The 24,836-nt window shown below is 44.0% G+C and overlaps 3 protein-coding genes across 8 annotated transcripts in view; 1 reads left to right on the top strand and 2 right to left on the bottom strand.

Annotated features, from left to right (window-relative positions):
• Positions 1-698: 698 nt before the first annotated feature.
• COQ7 (coenzyme Q7, hydroxylase) lies at positions 699-4,863 on the bottom strand. The gene is made up of 6 exons (XM_041462743.1): positions 4,771-4,863; positions 4,443-4,633; positions 3,916-4,030; positions 3,664-3,803; positions 1,934-2,002; positions 699-1,274 (listed from the first exon to the last, which is right to left on the bottom strand). The coding sequence occupies exons 1-6, from the start codon at positions 4,835-4,837 to the stop codon at positions 1,197-1,199; spliced, it is 660 nt and encodes a 219-aa protein (XP_041318677.1). The 5' UTR covers positions 4,838-4,863; the 3' UTR covers positions 699-1,196.
• A 1,561-nt stretch (positions 4,864-6,424) lies between these two features.
• On the bottom strand, positions 6,425-24,577 carry TMC7 (transmembrane channel like 7). The gene is made up of 17 exons (XM_041462122.1): positions 24,498-24,577; positions 23,937-24,413; positions 19,792-20,148; positions 17,534-17,682; positions 17,018-17,185; positions 16,754-16,839; positions 16,092-16,237; positions 15,410-15,557; positions 13,787-13,957; positions 12,117-12,274; positions 11,156-11,273; positions 10,430-10,527; positions 9,929-10,112; positions 8,976-9,106; positions 8,551-8,706; positions 7,681-7,759; positions 6,425-6,526 (listed from the first exon to the last, which is right to left on the bottom strand). The coding sequence occupies exons 1-17, from the start codon at positions 24,575-24,577 to the stop codon at positions 6,473-6,475; spliced, it is 2,760 nt and encodes a 919-aa protein (XP_041318056.1). The 3' UTR covers positions 6,425-6,472.
• TMC5 (transmembrane channel like 5) overlaps positions 24,019-24,836 on the top strand; it is a 29,556-nt gene continuing 28,738 nt past the window's right edge. For 3 of the 6 annotated variants that reach the window (XM_041462493.1, XM_041462492.1, XM_041462488.1), the window contains exon 1: positions 24,019-24,158. The gene's annotated coding sequence lies outside the window, so the exon portion shown is untranslated. Of the gene's footprint in view, positions 24,159-24,184; positions 24,554-24,836 lie in introns of those variants that run through there. The other 3 variants (XM_041462491.1, XM_041462490.1, XM_041462489.1) reach the window with 3 other exon arrangements.

The raw sequence follows: 24,836 nt of genomic DNA, 5'->3' as shown, positions 1-24,836 counted from the left end.
AAAATGAGACTCCCTCAGAGTTATCTTCTGATTCTGCAGTCCCTGAGAATCTGGGATGTAGCTTTGAGTTCCTTGAGTCACGTTATTCCAAACCAGTCACAGACAGAGAACCAAATGCTACTTTGATTGAACAAAGTAAATAACATCAGTAGTTTGAGTCTAACAAGGTGACACTTAGAACAGTTTGAGAGATATTAATTTTAAAGAACATACAAAGTGACAGTCATAACAAAATTACACAGAACAGGAATTTCTCTGTATTAAGATTTAACCTTCTGCCTAAGCTCCTTCACCAAAAAAAGGGTAAATAATCATGTTAAGAAGCCTTTAATGTCAAATTACACACCAATCAGTACCTACAAACACTAACAGAGCTACTAAAAAAGGCAAGCTCAGATGTACCTGGATTAAATGCTGTCTGAAGCAAAGTAAGATAAGCTTGAAAGTTCTAATAGAATATTGAATGCAATTTCAGTGCTCCAAGTTGCTCTCTCCACCTGCTTTATGACAGGGATCAATTCCTTACACGCTCAGGTAAAAAAAAAAACCCCGCAAACCAAAGAAAAAGCCCAAGAAAACACCAAAAAAAAAATCCCCACCACAACAGAAAAAATATAGCAAGTAAAATTCTACTTAAATAATTTGGAACTGTGCCTGAAAAAAGGCCCACCCCAAACACAGAAGTCTTTAAGTAAAACTGGTCTTATAATACCAATTTTTATTCAAGATGGACTGAAAATAAATATTTACTATTACTTCACTCACCCTGGAAACAGAAAAAATATTCTTCTTGGTTGTATTAAATATTTTAAAATGAGCTGTTCCAGCTTACTTCAAGTACACATAAATTTGAAGGCAACAGAGATTGTAATTGTTATTTTTGTGTGTGCATCCATACACTAATAAACTGTATGTATAAACCATGTACATACATGCTGTGCTGCCACCTTGTGAACAGTCTCTGAATAGGGAGGTTCAGTTCACACAGACTCAATTTTGCCACCTTTATCCACATTTAGCTCAAGTGACTTTAATATAGGTACTTTTTAAATGGAGACTCAATGTGACAAAGGATGGCTGAACCAAGTGCTTGAGGCAGAAAAATTTAGAAGGCTAAATAAAATAGCTGAGTCTTCCACAATTTCCATATGCTTTTGTGTCACAGTTTATTGCCATAACTATTATGAAAAATATAACTAAATTCTTTCTGATAAAAATATTGCAGCTTTGCATCCAAGTTGTATGACTGTCTTCAAAACAGAGTAAGCTGGTGTCTGTAAAAAGAATAAAAGATTAAACACATTTACTGAAGTGCTTTGCTTGAACCAGATTGTGATTATGAACAGTAAGCACTATTAAAAAAAAATCAAAGTAAAACCACAAGCATGCCAAGAAAACCCCACCTGTATTTGCAGCCTAGTCTATCCTAGAGAAAACTAAATTAAAATTTATCAACTTTTCAGAATATTCCCATTTCTCCACAAATGTAAGTCAAGAGAAAAAATAGGAGAGAAGTCACATATTTCCCATACAGTATCCAAGGGAACACAGAATTTAGTTTAGTATTCCACACTTCCTAATAAGATGATGCCTCCAGTTTCCAGCACTGTATGGATAGCACTTATTAGCCTTATATTCAAAAATATTTAATTTAAAGTGAAATTAAAAGAAAATCTAAAAATTTGCAGAGGACACCTCTTAGGAAAAAAACCCAAAATTTAACACTTCAAATTTATCCCAACAGATTTAGTTCTGTTCTAGAAAAATGAAAATTATAACATGCAGGACATTCTTATATGTATCTTTGGGAAAGAGTATCAAGAGCCTTATTTTCTACTTCTCAAAGAGCCACATCCCAATCTCTGAGTAAGGCAGGTAAGAGCAGCACATCCACATCCTCACTGACAGCATCATTAGTCAACATTCTACTCACAGCTTCAGCATCGTGCTCAAGCCCAATGTCGTGGTGCTCCTGCTCTTCATCCCGGAACTGCTTTATGACCTGGAAAAGCAGCAGTTTATTACCTGCAAAAACTGCTTTATTACCTGGAAAAGCAGCAGTTTATTACCTGCAAAAACTGCTTTATGACCTGGAAAAGCAGCAGTTTATTACCTGCAAAAACTGCTTTATTACCTGGAAAAGCAGCAGTTACTGAGCCTGCTTGGCAGAGAAACCAAGGCAGCCAGCACACAAAACTAGATGCTCTTGTCCATTATGTGCACCATGGCAAGCCAGGGTCTCTCAAAAACTTCTCAAAGATCTGAACCTCCAATTCAGCAAGAATGGAATTATTTCTAGCATTCCCCTAACCTGAAGTTCTTCTGGTGGTCTCCAAAGAAGTCTTTAAGTTCAAGCTGCTGTTTAATTAATATATCACAATTTTTTTCACTGCTTCAAAAAAACCTACAGCCATAGTAACTTTTAAGACTGACTAGTTTCACACCCCATATTACTGGGACAATTTGAATAAAGGAATTAAGGTCCCTGCCTTGCCAATCAGTAAGGGTGTTCCCCTGTAAGCTAACCAGCTTTTTTTTGTCCATTCGAGCATACTCTAAAGAACAATTGTTTGTCTTCTAATTTTTCAGCTGGGACAAAAAGGTTTAGAGGATTTTCTCCTGAGATGCCTGCAGGTGACAGGATTGCATAATGAAGAGCTCAGCACTTACAAGACATCTGAGCACTGTCCCTGCACAACAGGTTTGCATTGCTTTTGGTGTGTCCCCTCTACTTCTCCTCATATTGGCACTGTGAGTAAACTCACTGTCTGGATTTTTCTCTTTATTTTGAGCCATGTCTATCTATTTCATGATATCATTGTCTTCAGGGGTGGTATTTCCCTGGTGCACCTCAGCACAACCCCAGTTACTTCAGAGACAATTTCTGTAACAAAAGGATACACTGGAATAATCAGATTTTGCTACATGTTACACTGTGCACAACTGAACACACCGGTAGCCAGCAAGGCTGGAAATGAACCAGTTCCACGTGCTGCCTGTGGAAACAGCTCAATCTGCCACAACCACTCACAGGAACGTGTCCCAGTTTGATACCTAAAATGCTTGGGAAGTTAATTTCTCACAGAGCTGACAAACACCAGCTCCTTACACACTGAGAGCATCCAGGACTAGAAGATGACCAGGGTGCTGGCTGGCAGCAGTGCCAGGAGGGCAAACCCCACCCTGGGGTGAATCCAACACAGCACGGGCAGAGGGGCTGGAGGGGGTCACCCCGAGCTCACCCTGAGCACTGTGTGCAGCTCAGGTTAAGCAGCATTTGAAGGCACTTGAAATGCCTTCACAGGAGGGCAACACAGCTACTGTGCAATCAATATTTCCTCCTTTTGTTTCCCCTCTAGACCCTTCAATTAAAATTAATCAAACTCAAAGCATAATTGTCCCACATGAAAAGGAACCAGTGCATTACTGAAAGTATGCTGAAGATAACCCAACACATGTTTTAATTTTGGTGCTTGATCAATTCAGTGCTCCTGAAGGAAAAAGCATCCTTTTATTTTAATAGTTTCTGTTGACTTCAGCATTCTAAGTGACAGAACAAAAAGACCCACTGTAAATTCTAAAAGCATATTATTTTTAAAAGACTAAATCACATTGGATAATTCAATCAATTTGTTAAACAACTTTTAAGTCGTGGTTAAATACCTGCAATAGCTCTTTGTACTTTTCTGGATCCTCTTCTATGAGAGTTCTGATCTGGTTGTTGTAGTGCTCTGATATACTCTCTTCCACAGCCACTGTGCAAGCCATTGCACCCTTCTTTCCAAGCAAAGCACTTCCAGCCCCTGGGGTTGGGGTACCAGACACATGAATACAATGAAATCTGAAGCAAAACAAATAATTTAACACAACGGAAGACTTCACAAAACAACAACAACAGTAATTATCCAAACTCACCTAAAACAAAACCTGCTACGTTCCAGAAAGGCAATAAAACAGTGGGTCGAACTCTGTATGCAACCATGAGCTCATTGAACTTTTTCAGGTGGTCTTTTTCTTGATTCCACATGTGCTGCAAAAGAGCCAGACCACAGAGAAGCATAAAACCACAAGAGGCAAACATTACCAATAAACTAATAAAAAACCAAAACAGCTCAGGATACATGTGCTGTGGTAGCTGAGGCAATATTGTAATATCAGAGAGAAGAAAAGGTGCAGAAAGGCAGGGGCAGATGGTTATAAAAAGGACAGAGAGGGAGTTATAAGAAGGTAACATAAAACCATTTACAAAACAGGACAACAGTACAGCAACTGCAGCACGGTAACTCCCTCACCAAGTACGCCCACACTCTTTATAAACCCGCACGTTTGCAAGTGCTCACAAAAAACTGGACAACAATCTCGCCGTGAAGGCTACGATCGTTCACCACCACCCGGCCGCTGTTAATCCCAGGGAAAGGAAACAGAGCCTCGGGAGGGCTCACCTGGATGACGGGTCCCACGCTGGACCTGCCCAGCACGGCCATTTGCCCCGCATAGATGCGGTTCGCGCCGAACTCCCCGGCATGGTCCACGCGGATGATGCGGTCTATGACGGGCTTGTTGATGCCGCCGGGCGCCCCCCGCGTGCTGCACGGCCTGAGGGCAGCGCCCGCGCCGGCCACAGCCCGCGGACCTGCCGGAGAGACAAAGGTGACGCGAGCTCCGCCGCCGCCCGCTCCCCGGCCGGGACGGGCGGGTGGACGCGCCCACCCGCGGAGCCGAACGGCCTGAGGCGGCCCCGGGCGGCGGGAAGCGAAGCCGAGCCCGTACCCGGCCCGCAGCGGAGGGGCCGGCGCTGCAACAGCGAGCACCGCAGAGCCGGGACCACCACCGCCATCGCGCTGAGCCTGACGTCATCACCGCGCGCCGCCCTGTCGCGATTCCGATTGGCCCCGCGCAGCCACCGCACTGGACAGCGCAGCTGTCAATCAAAGCCAGAGGCATGGTTACCATGGGAACGAGGAGCGATCCCTGGCGGGCGAGGCGGGAACTGCGGCGGGCGAGAGCAGCGCTGAGGGCGGGCGGAGGCAGCGCTGAGGGCGGGCGGAGGCAGCGCGGAGGGCGGGCCGGAGCAGCGCTGAGGGAGGGGCGGGAGCAGCGCTGAGGGCGGGCCGGGAGCAGCGCTGAGGGCGGGCCGGAGCCGCGCTGAGGCCGGGCCGGAGCAGAGCTGGGGGCGGGCCGGAGCAGCGCTGGGGGCGGGCCGGAGGCAGCGCGGAGGGCGGGCCGGAGGCAGCCCCAGGCCGGCCCCTACAGCCACAGCGAGAGAACGGAGCCAGGAGGTATGGTAAAATAAATAGCGTTTATTGAATGGTCATTCCTTTAAACAGAAAACATTCCAAAATATTATATTAAAAGGATAGTGTCTCACATTAACTAAGAGCGGACTAATGCAGATTTCAAACAATAAACGCAGTTTTGTACAAGAAATCCTTAATCACAATCTTTAAATAAAGGACTGGGTTAGTGGCTGCAGGGACACACGGTTCTCTGAGACACATGGTCCCAGCAGTTCAGGTAAGACAGGGAAAATGAGAAATAAGGAGTACTGACACATGGTATTGCCAACCAATAATTTAACTCTGAAATATTCACATTTTAGATCACATAGACCGGTAGTCAATATAAGGAGTACTGACACATGGCATTGCCAACCAATAATTTAACTCTGAAATATTCCCATTTTAGATCACATAGACCAGTAGTCAAGATGTTCATACAAGAATAAAACACAAATAATAATGACTTAAAACGTTAAAAAAACCAAAAAAAAACCCCAAAAACAAACCAAAAGGCCCCTCCACAGCAGCAAGGCTGGTGCTCCAGCAGTGCTGTGCCTGCGGGCTTCCTCCTACCCCAAGTGTTTATTCAGAGCTCTTTTATCAGTTTGTTTTCTCTGAACCATTTTATGATTACTTATCCAGTGTTCAACTGCTCTTTCTACTTCAGAGCAGCATAAATAGCAAATCCTCACCTCTAAAAATAGATAGAAAACTGCTTTCAAACCCATGACATATTTTCTTTTCCTATGCGCTATATCAACATACTTCCATACATACTTTTTTTTAAAACTAAAACAAATGAAAGGCGTTGAAAACATATAAAACCATACCCTTTTCCCTCTCGTGATTCTTATAGCATAATTTGTAAAAACAGTACAAAAGCATTTCAGTTCCGATCACATTTTACCCAAACTCCCTGAAAAAAATAGGGACGTAACAAATCCCAACAACCCTGAAGCTGTATGAGCATTAGAGTATCCTTTTTTGAACAGCTCTAACACAGTATAAATCAGCTGAATTTCCAAGTTTTGGAAATGTTAAGCCTCAGACCACAAGCACCCCTTCCACAGACCACAGTCCCAGGGTGCCAGTCAGCTGCTCAGGTTGTAGAAGCTGCAAATGCTTCTGCTGTTATCTTCTTGTTCTGGGGGTTTCAGGAAGTCAAGTTCTTTTGGCTTGTGTGGTTTTCAAGGCTACTTCTGAGCTTCTGCTATCTTTCTGATTAGGAACATCTTGTCACGACTCTCCTGGAAAGACAGAAGAACAAGAATGCTCCACATGAAGAGTGGTAATACAAGTCATCTACAACAGCTCATTTCTTTATTAGAAATAGGTGCAGTCACCACGTTTTACCCCCCAGCACACTCTCAATTGCCTAAACAATTTCAAGCTTACAATGGCCTTGACTTCATTTATCTCACTTCAGGTTACACATTAACAGTTCTGCACTGAGCCTAGTAAAAACATCTCACACAACTCAAAATTTAAACCATGCTTCCAGGAAGTTGAACAAGAGCAAGGAAACAAAAATAAAAAGCACAGAAGAATTTTTAGAATTCCCAGCTGATTTGTGAACCCTTTCAAAAAGCAGGAAGGCTTTTGTTCCTAAATTCCTCACTCCTCAAAAATCTCCCCCCAGTAAGTGTTTTTTTGCCAACAGTTGTTAAATGCCATATCTAAAAGAAGCACATATCCAGAAATGGGCTATTTCCTAAGAAAGTGAGATGTCTCACTGCTGAGGCTGAGTTCTGACTCCAGCAGTTTGTCACATCGCAGCACACGAATGCTGCCAACCCTGGCAGTGGCTTTGGATGGCCACAAAGCAGCATTTCTGCACTGGCACCCTTCTCCAAAGGGCTGTTAGTGCCGACTTGTTCCACTTTCAGTACCTGCTCAAGCACTTCTGGGCCCACACTCAACAGCAAGACCAGAAAAGATGCAGTAGAAACACGGGCCTGGAGGGAAGGGTAGGGAGTTGGTGCCTGTTTGTGAGGGCAGAGAAGGAAACAGAAGTGGAGGTTGTGCAAGATGGTGGAAAGCACAGGAAACAGGATTCAGGTTCTTTGGCAGGAAAAACCATGCAGATAAGTGGATTTAAATAAGGCAACAGATGAAAAACAGGGACACAGCTTCTCAGGGGCACATCTCTTGCATGTGTGTTGCCCGATATAACCAGACCTTGTTGTAGTTGCAGCTGGTACCCAAGAAAATCAACTCCACTGAGAAATACCACAATGCTTTGGTTATTTTTCCTGGGTAATTTGTAAATTTTCTTTACTGCCTGTTGCAAAAACCAATTATCCAGGAGACTATGAAAACCAATACTCCTCTGCATTCTTCTCATTTCTGTACCCCTAAAGTTCTCTTTGTTGTGTCAGTAAAGCGTTGGGTCAGATCTTACCAAAACCAGTTGTTCTCTCAGCTGTTCAACCACTCGTTTGTGTGCTCGAGCCAAGGCAATAACATAGAACATAATGATGCTGTAAACAACAAACAAAAACACAGAACATGATGATGCTGTAAACAAGAAACAAAAACAGAGGACTTGAGATTTCCTATGTATGTAATAACAAGCTCAGTTCAGGAGAACACATAAATGTGTGTTACAAAAGGAAGGGCTGGGTGGAGTCCTAAATAAGCCACATGGTTTTTGAAGCACAGAAGTTTTAGAAAGCATCAGGTAATAAGGCTCCAAAATTTGCAAACAGTTTAGTTAAACTGAAGTGCAAAAAACTCCATTTAAACTTATGAAAAACACCCCTTTTTATTAGAAGACTGACCAGACCCTGGAACAGTATTGTGGAGTTTCTGTATCTTTGGAGATACTGAAAATTTAACTGCTCTACTTGACCGTGTTTTGAACAGGAGATTTGGGTTAGATTCTCTCTACAGGTGACATTCAACCTTAAAAATTCTATGATTCTACACTCAATTTCATCTTACAGAATGACTGTTTTGGTAGTTTTACCTGTTTTTTCAGACTAGGGTTTGTGGGTAGGAGTTGTGATCACAGGGCTTACAGTACTAATTTGCAGAGAATTCACAGTTAACATTTTTGAGAAGGACACTGTTGAATATGGGACATGCAAGAGGAAATGGAACAAAGCTGATGAGTGTGAACACCTGGGCAAAGACATAAGGGCTGAGGAGTCATATGGGTTTTGATGTTTTTGACTGCAAATGGAAAATCTGGCCTAACAGATGCTTGGTATGAGTTCAGTGAGCAAGGAAATGAAGCTGCATAAGGGAATCAAATGTCCACAGTACTCACCAGAGGATCACAAAAAAAGGCACTGCAAAGGCTTCTGATGCAATGCCAAAAAGGACCTGCTGCAGACCTGTTGGAAACTGAAGTATTGTATCTGGAACAACTTCCCATGAAGTGTTAAAATTCCTGAATGGCCCACATGCCTTGGAAGAGGGGATACTGTCAAAGGAGCAGAATAGAAAGATGTTACACCAAAATATAAAGATAAAATAATCCAGCACAAACCCAGCAGCAGTTCGGTGATGCAGTAAAAGTGTCCTATATCTATAAAACTGTAATTTTTGTTTATATTAACTAAGCTGTAAGTTTATGTGTTATACCCTATATATTTTATTCCATTAACCATTCTAAAGTTGTGTATCTGCTTTTGCAGAACTGACAAGCTTAGAACAAGTGTCAACTTCACAGAACTTACAATCGTCACTTACCGTGCTATGCTGAATCCCAGAGGGACAAAAGCCAAGAGGAGCCCAATCAACAGCACCACCAGGAAGAAAAAGTTGGAACTTGATGCCCTTATAGGCCTTGCTGCGGGTTTGCGTGTGTGTATCAAAACAATCTGAAGAGGGACGGTGAGTAAAACTGTTACCAGTACATCTATATAGATATAATCCAAGTGTACTTCCCCCAGCAACTGAATTTTTCATTCTCAAACATGCCACCAGCTACCACACAACCACCTCCTTTGATGTGTATGGGCTGGCTGAGAAGGGCTAAGAAAAGACTGCCTCACATTTTGGTGTAAATCAATGTCTTCTAATTTGTGTAAGAATTTGATTCAGAGGACCTCACACACTTGCACAGAGTCATCTGACACAGGCATTTAGTGTAGGACCCATGGCACTGCTGTTGGCTTTGTTCTGCCACATCTTCACTGGATACATCCCTCTTGCAAGACCTAAAGTATCAGCAAGAATTGGAGGCACAGATGGAGCTGTGTGATCACTGAGCAAAACTTGTGATAGTCAGAAATCACATGAACATCCCACCCAGCTTGGATTTTCCATTTTGCTCCCAAATTTTCAGCAGTTTTGCAAAATTTTGTCCAAGTTCTAAGCTGTGTTGCTAGTAAACAGATTACTGCAGGAAAGTCTCATAAACTAGCTTTGTTACAAAGAAAGCTGTTTAAAAAAAAGCCAAATAATTTGAGAAGTAGTAATTGAAATGCGGCTTTGCTTGATTTCAAAGCAAAATTCTAGCGTCTGTTAAAAGCACAAAACCTTACTGAAAATGGAATATCATTAGCTCATTCCATCCACTGCATGCACAGGTGGTTTTAGGGTTTTTTGATGGTTTTAGATCACCTGCATTATCTATATGCCCGCATTACAAAAACCACAGAGATGTACTCAATTCTTTATCAAGCACGTGCCTTCATTACCTTTTTAACATAGAAGATGATGAAGTATTTTATAGTTGCTATTGCAGGGAGAAGTGGTGAAAAGAAGGTTCCAATCCAGCAAATAGTCTGCCCATAAATGATTTCCAGGACATTGTCAGAAATTTCAAATTCCTTATGTCCAAACCACTGAACAAGCTTGCAAGAGCAATGAGTAACTAACAACCTGAAACAAAGAATATTGTTAATCCTAAACAGAAGTTGTAGAATTTAGATGCATTCTAACATATTTGAAACACACACAACTTAGCATTTAAGCATTAGACAACATAACAGAAAAGGTCTGAAGAAAAAAACTCTCAAATATCAAAACCTATACAGCCATCTGAATAGCAAACAGGTGCTCAAACCACCAGAAATATGATTATGCTTTATTTTAAAACTAGTAATTTGGTTAGCAATGTGGGGAATTTAAAGCAGAAAAAAGAAAATGTGTTTCATATGTCATTTGTAAAAATATGCTCAAAAAGCAGAGATACATACTTTCTGGGGAAGTCTGCAAACAGGGCCACAGCAAGAATTACAATAAAATCAAATATCATCAGTTTGTACATTTCTTGCCCAACATCAGATTCCCAGCACTATAAAAACAAGTCAGGAAAAACAAGATTAGCAGTCTGAATAAACAAGTGAAAAATCTGTGTATCACTAAAGCAATAATCATCTCAGTTAACGCCATGAAGGTTCAAATGCTATTAACTCCAATTTCTAAAATATTCAAGTGTTTCAAAGTTCCCGTGCCAAGCTTTTCACTTTTTTTCTTTTGGTTTGTTTTTGGGATTTTTCTGTGAGGTGGGGAGGAGGTGGGGTGTGGCTGGGTGTGTTTGGTTTGGTTTGGGTGGTTGGGATTTTTTTTTTTTTTGGGGTGGGGGCGGTGTTTTGAGGAAAACCCATTTGCCTTAATGCCACAAAAGGCTGTAGCACAATGTCTCCAAAACACAGCTACCTCAGACAATCCTCATGGTGGACAGAAGGTCTGTACTAAGGAATCGTCTGCCACTGGACTAATTGTAATCAGAGTTTTAGACAGCAAAGGAGATCTGTGTAACAACTGCACTGGTTTGCACTGAGCATGGGAATCAACACCAGGCACAGCATGAACAGCAACCCCAGGGCTTCTACTGAACACCTCTAGACAAGCAACTCTCATGAAAAACAAATCTCCCTTCACAAGCTCAGATGATTAAACACCAAGAAAAATCTGCTTACAGGATAGAGTTTGTAATTGTATCCACAGGGCTCACACTTGTCACTGCCACAGCCGGAGATCTGACTCCACAGTGAGAACAAGAGAACACCAATATTGGCCAACCGCACAAAGACACACCTGGAAGAAAGGCAAAACCTAACTCCAAATGTTCCAAAAACCAGCCATTTAACACTGGGCTCGCCTTGTACAGGAGTCCAAGGCAGGCTTAAAACACAGAAGGGTCATGCAGACCTTTAACAGGGCAGCCATCCAGATAATAAACACATTTCTTTCCTTAGCAGTAAGTTAAAATTGCTTTTGACTTTCCCAGCTTTAGGCTACAGTCCTTTGTTTCTTTTCTCAATAGTGTTCCTAGATCTGTCATTTCAGCTGCAGATCTTGATGCTGCAACAGGTTGCAATTCCCTCAGGTGCAGTACTGTGTGCAGCATTTCTATTTCATGTAGCTTCAGGCCTTCTGAAGCACTTGGTCAAATCACAAATACAAAGCATGGACTTGCAAAGTTCAGGTGCTTCAACCCAGATCTTATTGCCTTAAGCTGCCAAACATCAGCTCTTACACTGAAGTATCTTTCACCCCAAAACTTTAACTTCTGCCTTGAGCAAAGCTCTGCTTCAGTCACTGCTGTACACTCACTTTTGCTCATTCAGGGAACTGCTGCATGCAAAGCTCTGCAGCCACAAGTTCTCTACTGACTATTTATTCAGGTTGAAGATGTCCAGACCACACAGCTAAATGGGACCAAGAAAAAAACTTGGACACTGAGATGATTGCACTGCACTGTCATCAAAACACATTGTTCCCAGCTTTAAAGTTTCCAAATAAACATTGGCCAAACAATGCCTCCTTGGTTTCCAGTGCCAACTTCTCTGCTTCTTGATGTTTCAATGTTTACAATACACACAGCCTACCAAGAACAAGTTGTTGAAACATCCAAGGCCACAATAAAAACATCTTTACCTCAAGAGTGTCAGCTTGATTTCAAAGGCTGGTGTATAGTCTTCAAATCTGATCAGAAATGCAAAGATCAGAGGACCGATGAAGTTGGCCAGTGTGATCACCATGGAAGGCAAATACTGCACTAAGAGATTAACCTGGGAGTTTGCATTGCCAACGTCCTGCAGGAGAAGAGATGAGACAAACACAGTGCTTAGAGAAACACACCTTCCTGAGCGTGCTGTCTCCAGCTACACACCGACCTGCCTTGTCCAGGATCCAGAAAGCATCTTTTACTCCATCCTCATCCTTCACTGACATTTGCATTGACAATAGGAATCAACACCAGGTGTAACAAGAATGGCAAACCCAGGGCTGATTCTGAATACCTCCAGACAAGCAAGTTTCATGGAAAACAAATCTCTATCCTTTATATGAGCCGGATCACTGCTATCTCTGCAGTTTGCTGCTACACACCCTTGCTTTCTCCTGCTCCTTTCACCAGGAACTCCCTCCCTCTCTAGGTAAGAGTATTTCTGTACTTCCTCAAAGCTTCTGTTTAAAGAGGTTCAACTCACCAAGGTTTGTGTCTGACTGTTGCTAACCAGCATCAAGGCTACCAGGTTTTACAGCTACTCCAAGGGCAGACACTTATCAATTTATTCTTACTGGTGCCAAGCAGCTCCCCTGACTTTCCTACCATCCTGACAAGCTTCTCTAACTGCTCATTAAGACAAGGTCAATATACCAACCCTTCTACTTAAAGCCCCCAGTAAGTGAAGCTATTCTTGAAGTTGTTCAGTGTTGTCCTCTTCTCTGCCCTCAAACAATACCTCTGACACATAAACTCATTTAGCCCCCATTTCCTGCTTCTGTCCCTGCCATCCTGGCAGTTTACAGAAGTTCAGAATTAGGTCCCCCATGAGCACAACTTTCCTTGTGAACAGCTAAGTCCATTATACCAGGAACTTACACAGGGGAGAGAAAATTGTGGTTCCCATTTCTACCAGAGTAATCAAACCCTGGGGTCCAACAGAGAAGTCAATCACTTTTGTGAAGCTGTCACAACCAGAAGCTTGTCTGCTTTGTTCTGCTTCTGAACCACTCTTTCCATCTGCTTGTCCTGCCAGAGGTGTAACCAATCCAACCTGATTCTTTCTGCTAGTGATGCAAGAATCGTTGCTTCTGAAAACTGTTCTGTGATCAAAGCCTTCCTGTTTCCCCACACCGGGTAACTCAAGCCACAAGACAGATCACAGTCTTCACTCTTCCTTCCCCTGAAGTGCATTTTTGCAGTTGACAGTGAACCAGATCATGTGAAACTGATCATGATGAAGTTTGATTTAACCAGGTCAGTTCTCCCAGCCAGTTCACTGTCCAGACCCACAGATCACAGTGAGATGAGCACAGTTACAAGGGAAGGGTTGTGCGGGTTGCTCTTCTTGTCAGCTCCAAGGCACTCAGCACTGAAGCCTCTGCAGCAATGGGAGACATGACTGGGGAGGCTTTTTTGGCACATGGTTCATATCTTTCCTGTTCTCATCTACTAAAAAAACTGTAAGTCTGTAGAGAACATTTTCAGATCCCTGCATGAAAGGTGCTATATTAAGATACTGGACTCTTTCACAATAGTTCCTCTTGCTGTCATCACCAGCCTTCACCAAATCTGTCCTAGTGTCATTTCTTATACTCACATTGGAGTTTTCTTGAGAGAAGACAGTTACTCTATAAATTGAGTAAAAACATCCAGATAAAATGGCAATGACAATTATATTTATAAATATTCTCAGAGAGTAGATGCGTAGCTTTTCTCCCATTCTCCTCTCGGCTATTTTTTGCTTCAGTTTTTCTTCCTGCAAGTCCGTCTACAAAGAAAAGAAAAAAGAGATGCACTTTTTTTGATGCAGCATACAACATTTAACACCATGCCTTCTACCCCCAAGAAGTGCAAATCTGTAGCCTGCTCTAGGACAGTCACTCCAGTGCCTGCCCAAGCACACAGAATGGAGTGTCTTTTCTTTGACAAAACAGGTCCATGCAGGAATGGAAGCCCCTGTGTGCTCAGCCTCCTTGAGCTGAGGGCTCTGTAGCCAAAGACAAATGTCCCACAATCCTCTTCTCTCTACTGTATCAGTAACACATTTCCTTGAGGACAGACAGTTTGTCTGTTTGTTGAGAGAGACTGATCTCCGCTTGAAATGAAACTTTGAAATGAGTAAACCAGTCACTCATCTCGTTACTTCTGCAGGTAAGTAACCAGCCCTCACCACTATGGCTCAAAATTCCTTCTACTCTTTGTGAAGGAAAATTGGGGGATGACACTGAAAGAAGGAAGCAGAGTCTTGAGCAGCTTGTAATGTAAACTTGGTGTATTTCATCTTAACTGAGATGAGAATACAGTATCTCCTGTGAAGGCAATTTAACCTGGGCAAACCCACATAACACACATGAGAGTGTATTTTCTGATCATTTATGTCCATCAAACAGCAATATTAAGGGGCTAGCTCTTCTAAAATGTGTGTTCTGAAGGCAAAAGTGTAGCAAGTGAAGGAGGTTCTGATTCTATGATGAAAATAGATGACTCAGAACTTCACTAGAGCAGAAAGCAACTCACTGTAATTTATGAAATCTGTAATTACGACTTTGTGGTTTGAAGTGGAAGCATCTTCTCAAAGGTAATTTTTTCACTACACAAATCTCTGCTTCCAGTGTACAGAGAGCAAAAAGAAGGTCCTTGTTTTACCAAAAGAGCCATTCAGACTCTTTTCAGAGCTTTATGATTTGGGAAATCTACAGCTGCATCAGCATTTTGTATGTGCATGTGTGCCAAAGACACCTAGTGAGAATTTTTCAGTATCTTCTTACTGCAATAATACTCTCAAACAGTACAAAGAGCACCATCTGAATTTTATTTCTCCCCAAACTACTGCTTATTGCACTGCATGCTTAAACCCCAGAAAACTCCAGCTGATCCCTGCAGTTTTGCCTGCAGCTGGGACAGATTTTCCTGTTGGACTATACAGAAACTAACACAGGAAGCAGGACTGGAGTGTGAGGAAGAGGCAGATAAGCAGCTAACGGGCTGGCGTTGGTCCCCAGTGGATGGGGGAAGGGCCAATAACATCCGTGCCAATCCTTCTCACGTTGCACCACTCCAGTACCTAGAAAGCATGCAAGAGGATGTGGGCTGCACCCCCAGAACAAGCAACTTCAATCCTTCTTAACTTTATTCCCTTATCTGCAAAATTGCACACATTTCTTTTTTAGCCATCTCAGCTGTATGTAACCGTAATCACAAAAAGGCAGAAGTAACTCACCTGGAGCTCATACTGCAAGCTGCGATGTTTCAGCCGGGCTGCATTTGGATCTGTAATGCAGAAGTCCCAGCCCGCAAAGACTTTGTTACAGTAACTCTGAAATGGATCTGCATCATGCACTAAGTTGTGCTTAAAGCCTTCCACAGACCTAGAGAAAAATTTGTGAGAAGATTCATTTTGTGCACAGGAAAAACACACAAAAGCAACCTGGCTGATCAAAGACTAAATGACCCCCTCTGAGCAAACTGTCACCTTTGCTTAGTACCAGCCAGTGTCTGGGACTCTTTCAGTGTGAGATTCTGCAGCAGCTTACCCTGACTGGTACAGGTTATTCCCACCTGCACTTCACCACAGTCACACCTTCTCACCTCACCCAGACCCAGCAAAGGAAACTGAGATGGCTAAATAAAACTCAATCAAAAACCCCTAAAACAATCCTCCACGAATTTAGTATAGTTGAGGGGGTTTTACTTATAGGTATGCATACATATGAAAAACTGGTACTTCAAATTGTTTTCTTTTTCCCAAGCACTCCAAAGGCTACTGTGGCACTGCATCCTCAGGCAAAACACTGCCCATTTCCACACAAACAGCTCTAGAAAAGAGTATGTTCCCTTCAAGCAGGAATAGAATCTAAACTGTGCAACAAGTAACAGTAAATAAACAACACCAACATCTTTACCTCTTTATTATCCAGAGGAAACTTAAGGCAAGGTAGGCAAATGTAGCCAGCAGGTATGCAAGTGGCAAGTTGTACCTCATGATACTGATCGATACAGCATCTATTGAGTAATAGCCATAAAACAAAATTGTCACTTCAAGGAATCCCTGTGAAAATGAAGTTGAAATAGAATTTGTAACAACAGCAGCAACAATTGCCCTATAAAATCCAACATGGTTACATTAAGCAAGTAAACTCTGTACATTTAAAATTAGGGCCCCCAGCAAGCTACAAGCCTGTAGCTTCTAAATACTGCCATTGCCTCTACCAAACTGTGCAGGCACTGTGTGCTTAAAATCTCTCCCCTCTCCAATGAAAAAGCTGCAGGACACAGACACTGAGACCCTACACAGAGAGAACAATAGGCAGTGTGCTCCAGAACAATAAGGGGTAGCAGCTGGGGAGGAGTGGCACAGGCTGCAGCATGTGGCCAGCCAGGCCTTGTGGTCACTCAGTAAAAAACAGTTTGAGAACTGCCCTTCTCAGAGATAACATACCCCAGTGATGCATATGCCTTACCAGTTTTCAAAATTATCAAAGCTTCATTCCACAAGTAATTTTTAAAAATTATTTTAAATGCTACATGAGACACTTAATTAAAAAAACCCCAACTAATTACTTACAGTGCCACTGAGCAAATCTTTGAGGTAAGTATAGAAGTAAACAAGTCCCTTATTACCACTAGGTTCATAAGTTGTGCAGATATTATCTGTCAAAAGAAAGGCATGAAAAGTCACTCAAATGGTAGTGCCCACTGAACTGCAAGATCACATTAATTCAAACCTGCCACACTCTTCTAAAAAGGCTTTCCTTTTTTCTGGGAGGTGGAGAGGAAGCTGATGGAAAGGGGGAATCTTACAACAGCTGTACATAGAGAAGATGTTTACCTACGTCCTTTGGAGAAATGTAAGCAGTGGTACTGCTGAATAGTCCGTATGTAGAAATTATGGTAGGAAGAGTAACAAAACTGAACATCAGGATAAAAATTATAAAGTTCAGCAGGACCAGAAAGCGCAGGAAGGAGAAGTAGGACTGGATGCCAGTGCCAAATTTCCCTGGGAATAAAAGAAACATGTGCCAATAATTAAGATGATAAAACCACTGCAAATACAGTGAGAGCAGATTATGAAATCAGTTTCACTGAACTGAAGAAACATTGCTAAAGATAGTTTTAAGTATTACAGACTTTTAGCAATGTAGCTGAAATGCAGGGTGGACATATTAATATTTTTTTCCAATATATTTCCTTCTACCATATCATGGATTTTACATTCAGCAATAATAAGGGAAGAAAGTAACTTCTTAAGCACATGTAGTTATATTTGAACTATGCTCACACAGGTAAAACTGCCAATAACAGAAGCAACTTTCCAGAGGAGAAATGGACATCAGACAGGAAATACCTTCTATGCTGTGAATATCATGTCGCCAAAGCACCAGGTAAGATGACAAGCCCTTGACTTCACTGAGTGCTTTTTTCAATGATTTACTGCTAGTTCTCCTCCACTTCTTCCATCTGGATAAACGTTCTGTTTCAGCCTGCTGAGAGTCCCTAAGAATCCAGAAATATAGCTACTGAGCACAAGAAATAATTTTTCACTCCATGTAACAGGGCTTAGCAGGATGGAGCCTGCCCACAGCCTTCAGGGGAATAGCTACAGACACACAAACTCTCCCCATCTGATCTTGCTGGTAAGGGCAACATCAACTTAATTCAAATAGGGCAAGCTGTCTCATGAAAAACACTCACCTCTCTTGGAGAAAAAACCAAATAAACAAAGAAAAAAACCCCAACTAAACAAAAAAAAGTTGACAACAACAGCTTTTTGAAATATTTGCTGGAAAATGCCAATTCAATGAATTTGAGAAAATATTTTTTGCCAGCACCTCTAGGGATGCACTGTTCTAATAACAAGCTGCAAACAAACACTGAGAATGTGCCACTGTCTGTAATTTTTAACCACTCACTTAGGGATTTTCATACTATATGAACACATTTGCATTTTAAAAATTGTTTCCCAGTCAGCAACAGCATCAAGGAGAATTCTGAGTGTCTCAGAGTTTTCATTTTGTTGTTTCTTTTAAGAAACCTTAAAACCAGACAAAACTTCACAGAAACATAGCTTGAAAATGGGCTTGTATACAGCAAATTCTTTTCCAGCCTCTGATGCCACTGAAGAAGGGCAGCAATTAAGTAAGAACCCATGAGGACACGATGCTGTGGTACCAAGGTTTCAGTTTTAAAAGACTTGTAGTCAACCCTACTCATGTGCCCAAGGGATGCATTGCCATGTGTGCTCTATATTGCCTGTTTCCTCATGGCTCGAGCATTTTGGCAGGAAGTCAAATTAAACCTATACAAACATTCAATCAGGCAGCAGATGACCTCAGCTTTAAGAGCAAATACAGCTCCTCTCAAGAGATTTCATTTTGTGGAAACCACAGGCTGTAGTTTGCAGTGTTTTAACTCTGCAGAACTGTCTGGCCCGTGCTGGGTTTGCATTGTAAACAGAAGCGTGGGCTGCACATTCATCTGAGTTACAGAAGTTGAGTGTTCCACTCTCAGGATGTTTGTGCCAAGCACTTTGTGCTGGCAGCTGCTGCAAAATGCAGATCACCGATCTGTAGAAGCGCCAAGAAGCCCCACCAGAATCAGTGCTAACATGTGTAAACAAGCCTGGGACATTGCAACTCCACTCCTCCCTCCAGTTCCCCTTTCTTGAAGAGCTGAACTTTAGATACCCAACTTCAAATAAAAATGCAAGGTATCAAGCACTTTCCTTTACCATGACCTAGATCTTCTACTGTTTCTTGTGTACAGGCTATAGAGTGAAACTCCAGGGTCAGGCTGTTTGCCACTGCTCTTGCAATAGAGTAGCTCTTGTTCTCCCTGGAGTACATTAACTGTACTTCCACCTCTCTTCTGGTTCATAACTAGAACTACAATGTACCTGATTTAAAGGTGCAGCTGTTGTCTGACAGTGAAAAACCACATCCTGTATCCTCTGTCCTCAAAGCAGCTTTCAGCCCAGCAGTGAGACGTGAGACAAGCACTGAAATTCAGGCGGGGCAAAGCAAAGTCTTTACAATCCCTCCCTCCGGGGGGTAACCACCAGGGGGGCAGGAACAGCCCACAGGAAAGAGTCATTTTAAAAGGAATGGGGCGGGGGGGAGAAGATAAAAAGAAGCAAAGGTCCTGAGAAGCTTCCTATCAACCGTACAAAGCTGCAGCAGAGAGAGAGCATTGCATTGTGTAAGAGCAGCTAAGCAGACTCAAGAGCAGCAGCACTCGCATAGCAGCGCGGGGGGGGAGGTGTGTGTGTTCCTGCAGATAACTCACAGTGACCCCTGAAAACACGAAACCCTGAGGGGAAAAAAAAGTACCAAAAACCCAAAACGAAAAACAGTGAGAAACGCATTTGTTTGCTACAGGTAATTCCCAGTTTTGACTAATTTCTTCCAATTCAACCTACTTCTGCCCCCAGTCAGCGGCTCCCTCGTGCCATCAGAGCACTCGGGGACCTTCTTGTCAGAATCACATGCCACAGGGTGAAAGACACAGCCAAACCCAGTTCTCCTTCACCCCTGCAGCGCACCTGGGTTGTGTTTAGGAAAAAGTCATTTAAAAAACCAAACCAAGGAAGAAACGCGTGAAATTAACCTTGTTCTCCTCTTCTCTGCCATGCACATCGGGTGTTCTCTGGCGGGGCGACCAGCCAGCTCTCCTGTCTCCGGCGGCAGCGCCCGGGCCGCGTTCCCGGCGGTGCCCAGCAGGGTCGGCCGGCGTTCCTGGGTGCCCCCGCGGCGCCTCCGCGCCGACTGGCAGCTGGGCAGCTCCTGCAGGAAATCCACAGGTGCGGCGCCGTGCGGCTCCTCGGCAAGGAGAGAGAGCCCTGCGAGGGAGAGACAGGCGCTGCGGGTCGGGGGTCGCGGCGCCAGGGCAGCCGGGAGCCCGCAGCGCCGCGAGGGGCGAGGCGAGGGCAGCGCCGCTCGCTCCGCTCCCGTGCCGTGCCGGCGGCTGCCGGGAGCGGGGCGGGCGGGCGGGGTGAGGCTGCCCCGGGGCCGCCTTTCCCCGGCCCACGCCCGCCGGGGGCGCCCGCCGCCAACAGGATCGCATTTTGGGACATCGGAGTCTTTCTGTTCCTCTTACCCCAGGCTTGTTTTAAACTTTTCGTGAACATACACGGCACGGTGGGAAGGCTCCTGCCATCCGCCCGCCCTCTCCGCTAGAAGGGGCTCACGCACCCCAGGTGCGGGGCTGGGGGTGCTCTGGCTGCTGGGCATCTCTCACCGACGTTTGGCTTGGAAATAAGTTTAGTTTCAGTGTCTTTCGTCAGTATTAACTGCCCATGCTGGTGCTGGGTGCTGTAAAAGCTTACTAACTCCGATACTTTGTCAGCTCGCATTAGGTCACAAGCCCCAGCTCACAGCTTGTTCTGTGACTGATCGCAGTGGCACAGGCTGCAGTGGAAACAGCACAGCTTTACTCTCGAATGTGAAAACTTTGTGTGAACTGGAGCAAGTAAAGTCAGTAGATGCTGAACCTTTTTTCCGATCTGAGAGTGAGGGTGGGTTTTGTGTGAACTTGTAGTAAACGTCTCAGAGAGACTTATTCTTGGAACAATTCTTGCCTTTTGTGTGAAAATAACAGCATGTGAGACAAAGAAATTAAACTAACAGAAGTTTCAAAGGCCTTATGTGGAGGCAGAAAAAAAATTATTTCTAACCTTACTTTATTCTACTGATAGTTAAAAGAGAAACAGATTTTTCTGAACATTCTTCATGCACTTTCTGCAGTAGTTTTAAAAATAAGTCATTATTAGGCTTCAGAATGCTGAATCAGACATGAATGCGCATGTTTCTTCTTTTAGCTGTGTGTCAGTAGCTCAGGTGTATGATTTTCAAATTGCTTTGCTAGCGATAATCTATGTAGGTAATCTGTTTTCATAATAAAACTATAAAATGTTGTTGATAAAAATAAAAGTTCTCAAAGTAATTTAGATGTACATGTTTGTAATCTGTGTTACCAGCAGAGGTGAAAGGTGATCTTAAGGGGAATTGTTGTGAAATTCAGAGACGTGGAATTAAAGCACATCAGCTTCCTTATTGCACTGAATTACTTAAAAAACCAACAAGGAAACACACTGTGGAGGTGTTCTTGCCTTCGTGCTGGCAGGTTTATCTTTGACAGCTGGACTTGATGATCTCAAAGGCTTCTTCCAGCCTTGATGGTTCTATGATTCTCTAAGGAATATGGATTTTTAGCTATTTTTGATGAGAAAAACCTATAACTTGCCCTCATCCTTCTGTAAGTCACTCTGGAGGCCTATTACTTTTTTCTCTTCTCCTTTTCAGAGATTTCAGAGATTTCAGAGACCAGGATGATTTTTGCCAGGTGGGATTTTTTGTATAGCAAAGGCTGATGCTGTGAGTGTCAGCAGGAACGGGATGTTGGTGACAGAGCTGGACACCTCAGTGATACACATTTGCACAGGTGATTGTGGTTCTTCGGTTGAGTGCCACATTTCATGGGACTCCTTTGAACAACTCCCAGCTGATCATTCTGAAAAACTCAGGGGATGGAAAATAAAACCCCTCAGCAGCATCCCTGAAAAATCATTTAGTGTTGTTGAGCATTCTTGCTGAGCATGTGATTCATGTGCTGGATGAGAATGTGCATTTGTACCCACTGTTACTGGTGCCTTGAAGCCACCCAAGCATGGGCTGTCTTTGTGTGGCCCTAAATAAGAATATTTACGGGGTAAAGCTGCCCTGGGGTGTCATCTGGGGTGGCAGTTTCACTTTTTGTTTATGTTTCTTTTTTTACCATGAAGAATACAAAGAGGAAAGGTGAACAATACACTTGAGGTTAATTAGACTGTTTCTGAAACTCTGTATTCTAGAGAAGTATTGTGTTAATGATCCCATGAGAACAAATTTAAATAAAGATTGGAGGAATTGAAACAAGATTGACTTCCCCAGGAATTTTGTGAGAACATTCTCTAACATTATTTTTTTCAGTTGAGAAAGCTTTTATGACACTTGGAAATGTTTCAATGAATTTTATGGATCACAGCAATCCCAGGTGGAAAAACAGGAAGACAGACATGCTGAGGAGGAGAGAATGGATGATTCTACCAGAGCAAAACAGTCACATGCAGGGAATGCAGTAAGTTCCACTTGTATATCTTTTGTCCAGTGTTCCTTATCCACAAAAGCAGCAGCTCTCAGTCTGTGCTGGGCATGGAAGCCAGTGCCATGTTCTGTATCCCAGGATGCTGGAGATAGGTCTGTCACATTTAGTAACATCATCCATTTCCAGGACAATTTTTCTTTTGTATGGTTCCTCTTCCTAATGCCACAGCTCAAAAATGCTTCTAAGCATTCAGGGAAGTTCTGAGTGATTGCTTTAAGTTTGGGGGATCTCATGTTTGAGTGCCCTGGTAGCTTGTGCTGTGGCCTGTGCATCGTGCAGGCAGCTCTGGGGCAGTACAGGAGATCTGCAGACAGGTCCTCTGCAGCCATGCCAGGAATGTTGCTTAGGGCAAAACCTAATCTTAAAGCAGCACTAGAAAACTTCACTTAAGTCTATGTAGAATGTGTCTGGTACAGGATAAACATGTTTTACTGAGTTCAGGAGCTGGAAAGGCTCTAGTCATTTGGTAAAAGTCAGCAGTTACACAGCTTCTGAACACAGAGCAGATTTATTTATTTATTTATCACCAGTTCCCTGCTGGCATTAATCCAAAGGCTGACAGGGGTATTTTTCATCTGTTGGCATTTTTAGTCCTGCTGACCTGAGAAGTTACTTAGGAATGGTTGGTAGAAGTTTTAAGGTGTGTGGGGTTTTTTTGGGAGATAAAATATGCCAAAAAGGCATAAGAAGCTCTATCAACACAGAAGCAGCTGGGGGTCTGTAATCTATACATTAACAAAAAGAAAAAAAAGAAAAAGGTCACAGGTCTGGGACAGCAGAGCCAGTCTTTTCCTTGCCCTGTTTGCTGCTTTGTCTGTGCCCACCGCATTGGTGGCTGTTTGGCCCCTTGTTCAGTTTGAGGATGCTCCTGCTCCAAAGCACTGGCCTTTGGGAAGGGCCCTGGGGGCAAGCTGGCAGTGCCTGCAGTGTGCTGGGTGTGCTGGGGTATCCCTGAGTCCAGCTGCAGTGGAGTCAGTGAAGGTGAGGCAGGCATCCCTGCTAAGATGCTGTGGGATAGAAATTCATGTCAGAAGCACCACCACAGCACTTTTTTGGCTTCTCTGTGTTGCACCCTGCCTGATGCTCAGCTGGAGCTTTGTCCAGTCTGCAGTTTTTCATACCTCTGCATGAAATGGGTAAAAGAAGGGAAAGGAGAAAGGCAAGAAAAATCAGTATCTCTGTGTCAGACTAAAGGAGAAGCTCCTTCTGGTGCATACAGAGTACAGGAAGGGCTGGTATTAGACGCCCTGTCCAGGAACTGTGGATTATGTTGGAGAACATAGGCTAGAGTTCACTCAAGTGAACTAATTTTTCACCCTTAGAAGAACCTTCCTTTAATTCAAGTAAAAATATGTGAGGAAAGATTGTTCCTTTGCTCTACAAATGATTAATCCAGGGATAAAGGAAATGCATCCTGTGTCTGAAAATTGTTTCTCTCTGTCCTTTTATTGTGATGTTGTTGCTCTCCCAAGCTAAAAGAAAGCATGTTTAAATTCTTGGGAGAAGGGGAGTGAACGTCTCGGAGCTCAAACAGAAACATAGCAACGTGTTGTACGGTAGGTAACAGCAAAGAACTTCGCGGAGTTGTTTTTCTGTCTCTTGAGCTGTACGAGCAGGACCTCAGCTCCCCTTTCCGGGGGAGCGTTTCCGCGCGCAGCCCGTTCGGGGAGAAGGGAAGGGAAGGGAAGCCGGCGGCCACAGCGGGTCCCCGACACGGGGACCGAAGGCGGCTCCGGGCGGCGGGAGGGGCGGCCGGCGGGGCGGGGCGGCGGCACCTGGAGCGGGACAGCGCGGGCCGGGCAGCCTCTCCCGGCGGCCGGCTAGGGAGCGAGGTAAGCGGCCGCGGTGGGCAGCTCCGGGGCTCTGCGTCCCGGAGAGGCTGGGCAGGGCCGGGGGCTGCAGCGGGCAGCGCTAGCGGCAGGGTCCGAGCGGGGCGGGAGGGCGGATTGTCCGCGGAGCGGAGCGGGAGGAGCCGCCGCAGCCCCGACAGGTGACTGCCGCTTACAGACGGCTGCTGCTCATTTAGAGTGATGGAACCGTAAGGCTCGGGCTGCGGGCATGTCGGGGGTGTACTCGGCTTCTGCTCGCTGCAAGGTGAATAACCGCGCAGGGCTTGGTGTCAGCCCTGCTGCACGAACGGCCCCTCGCAGTTTTATCGCCCCGTCGGTCACATCCGAGCTTCCTCTGCCTTCAGCTGGAAGGGCTGGGAGAGCCCCACTTCCCCGAGGTGTGTGTTTAGCCAGTGTGTCATTTAGCCAGTGTGTCACCCTTCTCTCTGAGGTGCGGCACCAGCCTGGCTGGGATCGCAGCCTGGAGCGTGGCATTTCATTTCGGCGCAGGTTGCGTGTTGGTGTCTGCTAGCTAGTGAATGGATGTGGCGCTGTGCTTTCAAGTAGCAGGCTGTGAGTTTTTTGTGTTACAATAGATAACGGGAATTTGTGATAAATAGGTGGGGAAAATCTCGGGCTTCAGTATTCGTGTTCTTTGTGATCCTTCACTCTGTTACTCCC

The sequence above is a fragment of the Pyrgilauda ruficollis genome, unplaced genomic scaffold, assembly GCF_017590135.1.
Source record: "Pyrgilauda ruficollis isolate IOZ18807 unplaced genomic scaffold, ASM1759013v1 scaffold16, whole genome shotgun sequence".
NCBI classification, from domain to species: domain Eukaryota; kingdom Metazoa; phylum Chordata; class Aves; order Passeriformes; family Passeridae; genus Pyrgilauda; species Pyrgilauda ruficollis.
The sequence above is the reverse complement of the archived record's forward strand: the minus strand, read 5'-3'. Positions and strand labels throughout refer to the sequence as shown.